At 37.5% G+C, this 13,074-nt stretch overlaps 1 protein-coding gene across 7 annotated transcripts in view; it reads left to right on the top strand.

The window, feature by feature from the left end:
* The window catches only part of ALS2 (alsin Rho guanine nucleotide exchange factor ALS2), an 80,641-nt gene that overhangs the window by 35,760 nt on the left and 31,807 nt on the right, over nt 1-13,074 (top strand). For all 7 annotated transcript variants that reach the window (XM_008999220.5, XM_002749634.6, XM_078328141.1 and 4 more), the window contains 4 exons: nt 821-992; nt 3,412-3,592; nt 6,492-6,557; nt 12,498-12,660. In XM_008999220.5, the coding sequence (XP_008997468.1) occupies nt 821-992; nt 3,412-3,592; nt 6,492-6,557; nt 12,498-12,660 (582 nt within the window). The remainder of the gene's footprint in view (nt 1-820; nt 993-3,411; nt 3,593-6,491; nt 6,558-12,497; nt 12,661-13,074) is intronic.

Genomic DNA, 13,074 nt, shown 5'->3' with positions numbered 1-13,074 from the left:
GGGCAATATAGCAAGACCCCATCTCTACCAAAACAAAAAAAATATTTAAAAATTAAAGGCAACATTGGCCAAGATTGGTGTGTAGTTGCTGGCCCTGGCTTCACATTCTCCATGAATGATTTCACAGTTTAGATAAAGGATCAAATAGGCTGATGAAAGGGATGAAGCTCTCTTGTGTGTCTTTGGTTACCATGGGATGTTAATAGTCCATTGGGTCTCTAGCTTGCCTGCTTGATTTAATGGGATATGTGAACAATGACATGGAATGTTTTTTATATGGGTATTTTGGGTAAATGACAAAAAGTCCCTTTTAAAGAACATCTCTTTTCGTTGTACAAAAGGCAGGTTAACTCTTAGATCCCTGATTATTTTGATGTATAGCATAGAGATCCTGTCTGATCTCATTAATCTTATTTTACTCAGAAAGGAGTCCTGAGACATGTATCCTCTCATTTGGATCTTTATATATCCAGGATGTCTGTTTCCAAACACTTGTAATGTGAAATGAAAGGTATCTTGGAGATAATTGAAAGTAGGTGAGTTATATATAGATCCAGATATGCGTATAAAACGATGTACTGGTGAACCAGCTCTAAAAAAAAAGAAGCAACCCCCCCCCAAAAAAAAACCCTAGTCTGTAGTGTTTGCAGATTTTCACTGTGGCTAATTTTCAAGCTACCAATGGTTTAATTACTTGCTTTCAAATTTTCTGAATGTTTAGCAGTTAGCTGTTGTCAGCCGATAAAAGCCAGCTTCAGTATACCAAATTACTAACATAATTATATGTTATATTTAATCCTTTTGTTTTCTTCTGTTTCAGCTTGGATATATAAGCAGAGTGACAGCAGGAAAAGATAGCTATCTAGCCTTGGTGGATAAAAACATTATGGGGTATATTGCCAGTCTCCACGAGTTAGCTACTACAGAAAGACGATTCTATTCAAAACTAAGTGATATCAAATCTCAGATTCTCAGGCCTCTTCTCAGTTTAGGTAAGTTGAAACCCTCTCTCACCCACCCCTAAATCATCAGGGCTTTGTTTTATCTCTTCCTCCTATATCACAAATAATGAAAACCTTTTAGTTTATGGTTTACTTCTTTCTATGCATTGTCTTTGTGTTTGTGTGTACACAGGCAGTCAACAGTTTACAAACTGTTTCCAATTTGTCAGTAGCCCAGCTGCCCCAGCCCTCTCCTACCACTCTCAGAACTCCTTCTGCTTGCAGAAGTAGAAAATGGTACTTTTAGGACATTCATGGCAGAGAAACAAAAACAACTTCGGGAAAGTTGACCCCATATAAAGTTAGACTTCCAAACAACACTTCTCACCCTGCTGGTCCTAAGAGATCTTCCAGTATGCTATCTGAATTTTTTATTTTTCTCATTATAGTTCTTAGAATTATATCAAGTAGAGATTTATTTGGATTTACAAGTAGTCTCTTAAAATTGTGGATAACTATAAGAGTGTTAAAGATCTTATCTGGCTGGGTGGGGTGGCTCACGCCTGTAATCTTAGCCCTTTGAGAGGCCAAGGTGGGCGGATCACAAGGTCAGGAGTTCGAGACCAGCCTGGCCAACATGGTGAAACCCTGTTTCTACTAAAAATACAAAAATTAGCCAGGCACAGTGGCAGGTGCCTGTAATTCCAGCTACTCAGGAGGCCGAGGCAGGAGAATTGCCTGAACCAAGGAGGCAGAGGTTGCAGTGAGCTGAGATTACACTACTGCACTCCAGCCTGGGTGACAGAGCACAACTCATCTTGAGGGGGTAGGGGTGGGGGAAGATCTTATTCCTGAGCATGAGTTGATTAAGTCTGATTCTTTTCTCAGCTATGCCCAGCTACAAAGAGAGATTGGAAGTGAGGAGGTAATACAGAGGGAATGGGTTACAGTAGTGCTAAATGGGATGCCACGGTCCAGATATACTGGGTACCTGGGGTCTCCAGGAGAATAGCAGGGAATGCAGAATTGAAGTCGAGGGGACTGTTGCAGATAAACTTTACCTATTTTGAATATTTTTTTCTGGGTTTGGCCATACAGTCAGAAAGCAGAAAGGAAGGTTTCTTTCTCTTTCTCTCTCCTGCACTCCTTGGCCCCCTGTGTTGACCCAGAATTCAGGCTAATACTCTAGTACGTCAGTTTCGCGACGTTGAAGACATTGTGTTGTGTGGGTCAGCTCATTGTTTTTTGTTTTTTCTTTGGTTGAGACAGAGTTGCTCTGCCACCCAGGCTGGAGTGCAGTGGCACAATCTTGGCTCACTGCAACCTTCACCTCCTGGGTTCAAGCAATTTTCATGCCTCAGCCACCTGAGTAGCTGGGACTACAGGTGTGCACCACCACGCTTGCTAATTTTTGTATTTTTAGTAGAGATGGGGTTTTGCCACATTTCCCAGGCTGGTCTTGAACTCCTGGCCTCAAGTGATCTGCCTGCCTTGGCCTCCCAAAGTGCAGGGATTACAGGCGTGAGCCACTGTGCCTGGCCTGCCCATTGTTTGTAATGGAAAAACATCTTTTCAAACAACTATTTTGCAGTCTCTGTGAATATAATCCCTTTGTAAGCTGACAACTGTCTGCATTTGTGTTTTTGTTTTTTATTATCTTTGCCTTTTAAGTGTTGTGGAGTCTCTGTTCTATAAATTCCCCTCCTCTGGGTAGGCTGAACACTCTGGGACTTTGCCAAGGGAAAGGAAGCAATCTAAGCTGGAAGCTTCCTGGATTGCTCTGAAAGGAAGGTTAAATCTGCTTCTTTCCTGTCCTGGTTGCTGATTTCTTTGTTGGTCTTCCGGATCTGCGTTCCTAATTGCTTGAAAAGAAGTCCTAGAAATGAGGAACTTTAGACAGGCCAAAAGCAAATAATGTCCTGGTGCTCTCTGAAATTCAGAGCATCCTCAGCAGTTCAGTGTTTGGATTGCCTTCTCTGCACTGAAGGGTTGGGCTTGTCAAAGAGGCAAGTAGAGCAGAAGTCAGGACAAAAAGCTGAAAATGTTAACAAAGATAACTCCCAAAAAGAGTTTAATTCCTGACTGTTATCAGTTACTTAAATTAGATAATTTACTTCCCTTCTCTTGGCTTCAGATTACTTATCTTTAAAATGACCAGAGAGTTGCATTAGCTCAGTGGTTCTCAAATTTTGCTGATCCTTAAAGTCACCTGGAGAGTCTTTTAAAAGAAAAAGCCATCCTGGAATCTATAAGGTTCCTGTGAATGTGTTTTTAACAAGTTCCTCAAATGACTGGATACTGTGATCTTTGAGGTTGCTTTAATACTGAATCATTTGGGTTACTTAGATGAGAGCACATGGCAACAAGTTAAGTAGTCTTAGAGGAATTCATAATTGTCATCATATGATCATAATAAAGTGATTGGTTTTCAATTTATGTTGTCATCATCATCATCATCATTTTGTTACAGAAAATTTGGGCACCACAGCTACAGTCCAGCTGTTGCAGGAGGTGGCTAGCCGATTCAGCAAGCTGTGTTACCTCATTGGTCAGCATGGAGCCTCATTGAGCAGCTTCCTTCATGGGATAAAGGAAGCCAGGAGTTTGGTCATCCTGAAGCATGCAAGTCTCTTCTTGGATAGTTATACAGAGCAAGTATCCAGTCCCGTGTCATGTTCAATCTCTGCAGGGTTATTCTGCCAAGGAGAACAGCTCCTTAATCAGAAGAGACTAGATTAGGGAGAGTGATATAAGGTAATAGAAATTGCAAAGCAGTATTTTAATCTTAAGCCAACTATAGTTCTGCATTGCTAAAATTTAGTCTTCTCCAAATGAAAAAAAGGTTTAAAAATAATGAATTATCATGTTTCCTTCTATATTCTAGCAGAGTGATAGTGTAATTTACAAAAAATTTACTATAATCTGGTTCTTTAGAAAACAATTTTGTTGACTAAATTGGACTAAAACTTGAGGAAATAAGTAACTAAACAAATTATTTTAAGACCAACTGCTGATTGTAAATATGGAGCTGTTCTGATGTCTGCTTTTTACTTTTGTGTAAATGGAAGTTTTAAAAGACCCAGCTATTTTTAGTGTGAAGATGTTTTTTCCTAATAAAACCTAAAATAGTTATTCAAGGTTCTTTGCGTATTTTCAAGTAAAATATCCCAAGTGTACTTGAAAATATAACTTAAAACGTTTCTCACTTTTTCTTAATTTGTATTTTGATGTAATGATGGGAGGCATAATTTAAGTGTTATTTTAATGTATGTTAGGTTATGCTTTGATCTGAAGTATGTATAGGTTTTGTTCTTTATTCATTCACACCTCAGCCATCCAACAAACACTGACCGAGTGCCCACTCAGTGCCAGGCACTTGCGGGGAGCTCCAAGCTCTGCAGCACAGCATGGGGCCTACAAAAAGCACCAAGCTTCAGGGAGTTCATGTTTTCTTTTGATTATTTAAACATAAATAATGTGTGTTTATGACTAAAAAATGCACAAATAACGATAATCAAAAATAACACATAATCCTACCCCTAGAACTAACCACTGTTTATCATCTTCATGTATTTCCTTTCCAAATGATGTAATATGTGCAGGTAGTTGAATGCTAGTTTAATTCTAAGCAAAATTGAAAATATTTGAAGCTGTTATCTAAGAGGAAATACCCTGGTTTGAGTCTTTTAACTCATCATCTTTCAGAAATGAAAAATGAAAATAATAGAACTCGATACTAGTTTACTTTTTTAAAACTTGATTTTGTTGTTTCTGTGATTCCAGCTTTTACTGGTATAATTTTCCTTTTTTGATTTGAATTCATCTCATACCTCTATTTCACTTCTTTTTCTTCTCTGGTACTTTAGGCCTTATGCTTAGAAATGCTTTTGTTTTGATACTTTGGGCTTTTTTTTTAACATAACATTTTATTCCTATAAATGGGCAAGTCAAACATTTGGGTTTATGTGTGAATCTTTAAAATTATTTTTATGATAATTTTAAAGTTATTAAAGGCTGGAGTGCAGTGGCGTTATTACAACTCACTGTAGCCTTGAACACCTAGACTAAAGTTATCCTCCCACCTTAGCCTCCCAAGTAGCTAGGACTACAGGTGCATGCCAGCATGCCCAGCTAATTTTTTAAATTTTTGTAGAGATGGGGGTCTTACTATTTTGCCCAGGCTGGTCTCAAACTCCTGGACTTAAATAATCTTCCTGCCTTAGCCTCTCAAAGTGCTAGGATTACAAGTGTGAGCCACTGTGCCTGGCCAAAATTATTTTTAACTGTGATAAAATACACATCATTTAAAATTAACCATCATAACTATATTTAATTGTACAGTATCAAGGGCTGATTTTAGTAGGAGTTTCCCTTCTTCCTCAAAGTCAGTTGATTCTGTTTGCCAGCTCCGGTGTGTGCAAGAAATGTACAAGGCTCAAAGCAGTATAACTAGACTTGTCTTTAGCAGTGTATCAATATTTAATCAACATTTTCTAAAACTGTCTCACTCAAGCACTTTTAAAATATTTTCTTACCTTAACTGTCAGTTCTTTTCTTTTCTTTGAGCCAGAGTTTTGCCCTTGTCACCCAGGCTGGAGTGCAAATGGCATGGTCTTGGTTCACTGCAACCTCCACCTCACAGGTTTAAGTGATTCTCTTGCCTCAGCTTCCCAAGTATCTGGGATTACAGACACCTGCCACCATGCCCGGCTAATTTTGTATTTTTAGTAAAGATGGGATTTCACCATGTTGACCAGGCTGGTCTTAAACTGATCACAGGTGATCTGCCCGGCTTGGCCTCCCAAAGAGCTAGGATTACAGGAGTGAGCCACCGCCCCCAGCCTTCCCTGTCATTTCTTAATTGGGAAACCTGAAGTGAAGATTAGAGAAAATGTTCATTAAAAATTCAACTATTTTAATTATGTTTTCTCAAGTTTGTTAATTAAGTTACCAAGTAATAATATCTACCAGGTAAATTATTGCATCTTCTGCGTAGTGTTAGGTGTTTTTAAAATTTCCTTTTATATTACCATCTTTTTTTTTTTTTTTTTTTTTTTTTGGAGACAGAGTCTCACTCTGTCACTCAGGCTGGAGTGCAGTATCGGAATCACAGCTCACTGCAGCCTCAACCTCCTAGGCTCAAGGGGTCCTCCCACCTCAGTCTCCCAACTAGTTGAGACTACAGGCATGTGCTACCATGCCTGTCTGATTTTTCTATTTTTTGTAGTGTCAGGTTTCCCCATGTTTTCAAACTCCTGGGCTCAAGTGATCCCCCCACTGTAGCCTCCCAAAGTGCTGGGATTACAGGTGTGAGCCAATGTGCCCAGCCTTTTATTCCCATGTTTACTAAGCTGGCATTCCCCTACCCCTCCCTTCACCGCCATTATTGTGACTATTGTACAACCTGACCTTCACAAATGTTGACATCACAAAACTTCTTAAACTCATAGGTGAGGTAATGAAGAATTATCTGTTCCAGGTATGTGTTTGGAAACAGAAGAACTAGTTTACATTTTAACTAATGTACATGTGTTTTCTTTTCTGCTCAAGGTATTGCACATCTATTACAAATTTCCTGGTTATGGGAGGATTCCAGCTGCTTGCTAAGCCTGCCATGTAAGCAAACCCATACCTTCCAGTTATCATTCTTTCCGTCGAAGATCGCATTTTATAGTGTTCTGTGTTTTTGAGTGCCCAGGGAAAGCTTTGACTTCATCATTTTACCAAACAATCAAAATGTAAACTTTCAGTAAGTCTTATAAAGGACAGGTACTATTAGCCCCTGGTTATTGTTATAAGTAATATGCTATTGAAAAACACTGAACAGATAGGCTCAGGTTCTGGGTCCTTTTGTATTATCCCTGAGACTTTGGACATCTCTCTTTGCCTCAGTAGGCCTAGTTTTTTTCATCTGAAAAATGGGAATGTTCTGTCCCATTGGTTAGGAACAAATAATGTATGTGATGACACACAGGACAGTACAAAGGGTGCAGATAGAAAGTATCTGCATTTAGCTTCTGGGTAAATAATTTAAAGGCTCCTTACACAAGGCAGTAGTTCTGAACAGATAGTTTTTCAACAAGTGTTGACCCAGCAATAAAGGCAAGCTTTTAAAAATTCTGTATTTAATTTAACTTTTTTACTTTTTTTTTTTTTTTTTTTTTTAATAGAGACAGGGTCTCACTATGTTACCCAGGCTGGTTAGGAACTCCTGGGCTCAAGTGGTTCTTCTGTCTTGCCTTCCCAAAGTACCAGGATTATAGGCATGCACCACTGTGCCAGACCAAAAGTTCTGTATTTTAATAGAAAATATTAGCAGATGTTATGCCATGTTTTTTTGTTTTTTGTTTTTGCAGAGTCTCGCTCTGTCACCCAGCCTGGAGTGCAGTGGTATGATCTCAGCTCACTGCAACCTCTGCCTCCTGGGTTCAGGAGCCATTCTCCTGCCTCAGCCTCCTGAGTAGCTGGGATTACAGGTGTGCACCACCACACCTGGCTAATTTTTATATTTTTAGTAGAGACGGGGTTTCACCATGTTGGCCAGGCTGGTCTCAAACTCCTGACCTCAGGTGATCCTCCCACCTCAGCCTCCCAAACTGCTGGGATTACAGATGTGAACCACCATGCCTAGTTGCTTTTTTTTTTTTGAGACAGAATCTCACTCTGTTGCCCAGACTGGAGTGCAGTGGCATGATCTTGGTTTACTGCAACCTCTTCCTCCTGGGTTCAAGTGATTCTCTTGCCTCTGCCTTCCGAGTAAGTGGGATACAGATATGCACCACCACACCCAACTAATTTTTGTATTTTCAGTAGAGACAGGGTTTCACCATGTTGGCCAAGCTGGTCTCACACACCTGACTTCAAGTGATCCACCTACCTCCATCTCAGAAAGTTCTGGGATTACAGGCGTGAGTCACTGTGCTCAGCCCTATGTTTGCTTTTGATTGTTTATCCTAATAGAAGGAATACTAACATTCTCATCTCATTTCTAGTTTTAATGGCAGTACTTTTAATATTTCACCATTAAAAATGATTAGGTTTTTGGTAGATATAATTTATAGGGTAAAAAGCCTCTATTTCTCAAAGTTGTAGAGGAATTGATTTTTATCATGCTAAGTATCTTCGAGTTCCCAAATTCTAAAATTCAGTAATCTTTATGTATTAATTTTTTAATATATTGCTAGATTTAATTTGCTTATACAGTTAGTTGTCTCTTGGTACCTGTGGGGGATTGAGTCCAGGACCTCCCAAAGGAAACCAAAATCCCAGGATGCTCAAGTCCCTGATATAAAATGGCATAGTATTTGCATATAACTTGTGTGCATACTTTCATATATGTTAAATCATCTCTAGATTACTTATAAATGCTATATAAACAGTTGTTATATGGTATTGTTTAGGGATTAACGACAAAAAAGTGGTAGAGACATAATTTTTTTCTGAAATACTTTTGGTCTGAGCTTGGTTGAATCCACAGATTTAGAACCCACGGATGTGAAGGAGCTTTTTTTCTGTTTCCTGGAATAGTTTGTATGAAGTAGGAATTATTTTTACTTTGAAGATTTGCTAGAATTCATCTGTAAAAATAATCTTGGCTTCATGGGGGCATTTGCTGTAGTGAGTTTTTTTACTGAGTTTATTGAATAGATATGTTTAGGTCTTTATTTCTTCTTACAGCTTTTGTTATTTATATTTCTCCAGAAAGTTATTCACTGCATAAAATAATTTTAAAATTTAAAAATTATTTTAAAATTTATTGGCACAACGTTCCTAGCATTGTCTTAAGATGATTTCACCTCTGCAATAACTGTAGTTGTAACCCCTATTTTTCATTCTTATGATTATTCATTTGGGCCTTTATCTTTTTTATATTGATCAGTCTTGTCAGCAGTTTACCCTTTTTAAATTATTTTTTTCAAAAATTCATCATTTCTATCTCTTTTAAAAAATTTCATTAATTTCCACCTTTTATTTACTTCTACTTTCTTTGTGTTCACCTGTTAACTTCTTACAACTTTGAGTTTAGCACTTGGTTCATTAATTTTTCAAATTTAGAATTTTTCTAATTAGCCATTTAAGGCTATAAATTTCCCTCTAATTGTTGCTTTAGCTGAATCTTACAAGTCTTAATACATTTTGTTTTTATAATCATTCAGTTCTTAATATTTTCAGAAATATTTTTCTGATTTCCATTATGAATTCTTTGACTCACATGTTTGTTAATTTCCAAAATATAGGGGTTTGGCCTTCATTTTTTAAAATGACAGTTTCAAGAATATGTCTTTAACCTTGTGTAGTAACTTTAAAATTCTTGATCTTAATATGAGACCGTTTTCCATTCTTTTGCTTTCAGCCTGTCTGCAGTGTTCATATATTTCTTATAAGCAGCAAAAGACATTGTTGTTATTGTTGTTGTTGTTTACATTTGAGAACTTCTAGTTTTGACAAGTTTACATTTGTAATCAATGACTTTATTATTTTTAGTCTCTTTATTACAATGACTAAAATAGCTTAGTTAACCCATAATGTTGGTGAAATGCTGAATCATAGCCAAAGAAAATAAGAGAAAATGGGCTTGTAGCCAAACCAATAATTAAATGGAGCAGAAAGAAATGCAATACTTATTTTTGCAAATAGTAATGCTTGAAGTAAAGCAAGTTTAATTACAGGAAGATGCAGAAAATAGATGGAGACTTGTGACAATTTAAATGCAAAGCCTCTGGGCTTCTTGAAGGGCTCCGGCAGTTGCTGACCCTGTTTCCTTATTCTGCTGTTGTTGACCTTCCTCTATTATTTCCGAGTTAGATTCACAGTACTGAAGAATTGACGTTGTTAGAGCAGGAAAATGAGATGACATAAGTTGAAAGCCTCTGGCCTTTTGCACAGCACCATGCTCAGAACCTGGGTTTTACATCATTAAAGGCAGCAATGACATCCTTTTCCAATTTCTATTTACAAAGTCAATATTTAAAATTATCTTAAAGATTTCATTTTAAGAGAAGAGTTTAAGAATGTCGAGAGCACAGCTATGGTGCCCAGATGACTATTAGTGGATCTTGGATGATGATGTGCAAGCGCTTATCATTCATCTGATTTTTCACTTAGCTGCTCGCATCAGGCTTGCCTAGTGGTTTGATTATTATGCAAGTTTTTTTCTTTTTTTTTTTTTTTGAGACGGTGTTTTGCTCTTGTTATCCAGGCTGGAGTACAATGGCGCGATCTTGGCTCACTGCACCCTCCGCTGCCTCCTGGGTTCAGGCAATTCTCCTGCCTCAGCCTCCTGAGTAGCTGGGACTACAGGCACGCGCCACCATGCCCAGCTAATTTTTTGTATTTTTAGTAGAGATGGGGTTTCACCATGTTGACCAGGATGGTCTCGATCTCTTGACCTCGTGATCCACCTGCCTCGGCCTCCCAAAGTGCTGGGATTACAGGTGTGAGCCACCGCGCCCGGCACAAGTTTTTTTCTTAATTGTGATAAAAGATATGTAATGTCATATTTATCATTTTAATCTTAAGTGTACGCTTATAAGTAAAGTGTATAATTTAGGGGCATCAAATACATTCACAATGTTGTATAACCATCACTATTCTTTAATTATCCCCTAGGAGAACTCTGTGTCTGTTAAATAATAACTTCCCCATACTGTCTCCATTGTCTACCTGGCTCTAGTACCCTATTCTGCTTCCTCTCTCTATGAGTTTGCCTATTAGGTACCTTATATGAGTCGAATCATGTATTTGTCCTTCTGGGTCTGGCTTATTTAAGCATCGTATTTTCAAGGTTCATTGGCTGAATAATGTTCTCTTGTATGTACACACTGCTACATTTTATCAATCAGTTCATCTACTGATGGACACTTAGGTTGTTTCTATATTCTATTTATTTTTATTTTAAAAATCTGAGTTAAAAAGTATAGACCTTGCCATATAAGGAAAGAGTAATATTGCCACTATTAGATTAAAAACTCCCAAGAAAAGATAAGCTGATCAGATATGATTTCTGGTTCAGATTTCTTAGGGTGTAGCTAGGCCTCTTTTCTGGGAAGATTATAGGTAAGGACATGAGTGAGTCCTGGAAAGTAATGGAGTTCACAGGAGTTGGAACATTTCTGGGCTACTGTAGACTGAATACTGAGTATTGAGGAGAAATAAGGTCCAAGGGAGTATGTGTTCACTATGTCTTACCTCTGTCTCTCAGGAGCAGGTCAAAACAGAACACTTGTATAGAATTAAGTAAGTCCTCAGCTGATCTCTGCAGTAGAACATGAAGAAAGAAGTAGAAACACTAGCACAAGCCAAATACAAGTAAAAATGTGGGCCCACCATGTAAGATCTCTTTTTTTTTGAGACAGGGTCTTACTCTGTCACTCAGGCTGGTGTGCAGTGGCACAACCATGGCTCACTACAGCCTCAAATTCTTGTGCTCAAATGATCCTCCTGCCTTAGCCACCTGAGTAGCTGGGACTACAAGTGTGCACTTCCATGCCTGGCTAATTTTTGTATTTTTTGTAGAGACAGGGTTTCATCATGTTGCTCAGGCTGGTCTCGAACTCCTGGACTCAAATGATCTACCCACCTTGGCCTTCCAAAGTGCTGGGATTACAGGCATGAACCACTACACCCAGTTCACCAACTCTTACTACTTTACCATTAAGTATTTTGGTTTGGTGAGCTAAGCCTCAATGGATCAGCATTAAAATTTGCAATAGAATTTTTACAATGAATTTTTTAAAAACTGAATATTAAAAACTAATTGTTAGCTTCAGTTTGAAATGCTTTTGAAGATCTCAGCATTTAAATCTTCACATATAATTATCTTTATTGTTTCCTGTTAACTGTAATACTAGTTCTTGCAGCTTTTTGTTACTTTCCTATAATAAGCTCTTATTAGGTGATCAATAATTGCAAGAAAAAATAAATTAGAAGTATTTTAATATTCACGCTAATTCTGTTGGAGTAGGGAGCTTTGCTTTGCTTCAGTGTTTCTGCTTAGCACAGCTGCCTAGAGCAATTAGTCTTGCCATTTATTGCTGTGACTTTTGGATTTGAAATTTAACAGGTAGTGGTGTCAGCTGGTCTCTGATTAGTCACCTTAAATTGTGGGATGCGTGACTCATTTCCTAGAATATAGGCACAAGTCTGTGATTAACCATTTGTATTGCTACCATTTGCTACTTTTTATACTTAAAAAATCTAACTTCCAAAATATAGGGGTTTGGCCTTCATTTTTTAAAATGACAGTTTCAAGAATATGTCTTTAACCTTGTGTAGTAACTTTAAAATTCTTGATCTTAATGTGACACCATTTTTCATTCTTTTGCCATTTATTGCTGTGACTTTTACCATTTATTGTTGTGACTTTTCCCTATCTATTTTATAGATAGGGAAATTCTTTTAATTATATCTGGCTTATTTCATTGTATTTATTTTCTACTTTCATAGCCCCTAAAAAATGTGCATTCTGAAAGAAGTACTTTCTAGTGAAATTTTAAATTTAATATTTTATTATCAATTTCAAAATGATTAACTAAATTTTCTTTCCTCTACCTCTAGTGATTTCCTAAATAAAAACCAAGAGCTGTTGCAAGATTTATCAGAAGTGAATGATGAAAACACTCAGTTGATGGAAATACTGAATACTTTGTTTTTCTTGCCAATCAGACGACTTCATAATTATGCAAAAGTTTTGCTAAAGCTTGCTACTTGTTTTGAAGTGGTAAGCTCCCATATGTGCCTCTTTGGACGTTTGGAAAGCCAAGGATCGTAGTTGTTTGTAAGGATTATGCCCCCACAAGATCTGGAACTCCAGTAATTTAATATTTATATGTGTCAAATTTAGTTTTCTTCAGGGAAATGACAGAGGAAAGTATGACTGTAGATAAATTGAGTTTTCTGTGGATTCAGTTTCCTTTTAGGGTCTTATCAAGATGAATGAACTGTATTCATTTTATGAAACTTTGTCTAAAGTTGAGACCCTATCATGATGCTACTCATTCACTAGTTATCAAAATTTATTGGTTGCATACTGACTAAGAGTTAAACAGAGTTCTTTAAATCCCTGGCTTTCTGTATAATGGCATACACCTGTAAGGGAGGGGCATTACTCAGCTTGGATTAATGCTAGACTTTA

This window comes from Callithrix jacchus, chromosome 6, assembly GCF_049354715.1.
Source record: "Callithrix jacchus isolate 240 chromosome 6, calJac240_pri, whole genome shotgun sequence".
NCBI classification, from domain to species: domain Eukaryota; kingdom Metazoa; phylum Chordata; class Mammalia; order Primates; family Cebidae; genus Callithrix; species Callithrix jacchus.
The sequence above is the reverse complement of the archived record's forward strand: the minus strand, read 5'-3'. Positions and strand labels throughout refer to the sequence as shown.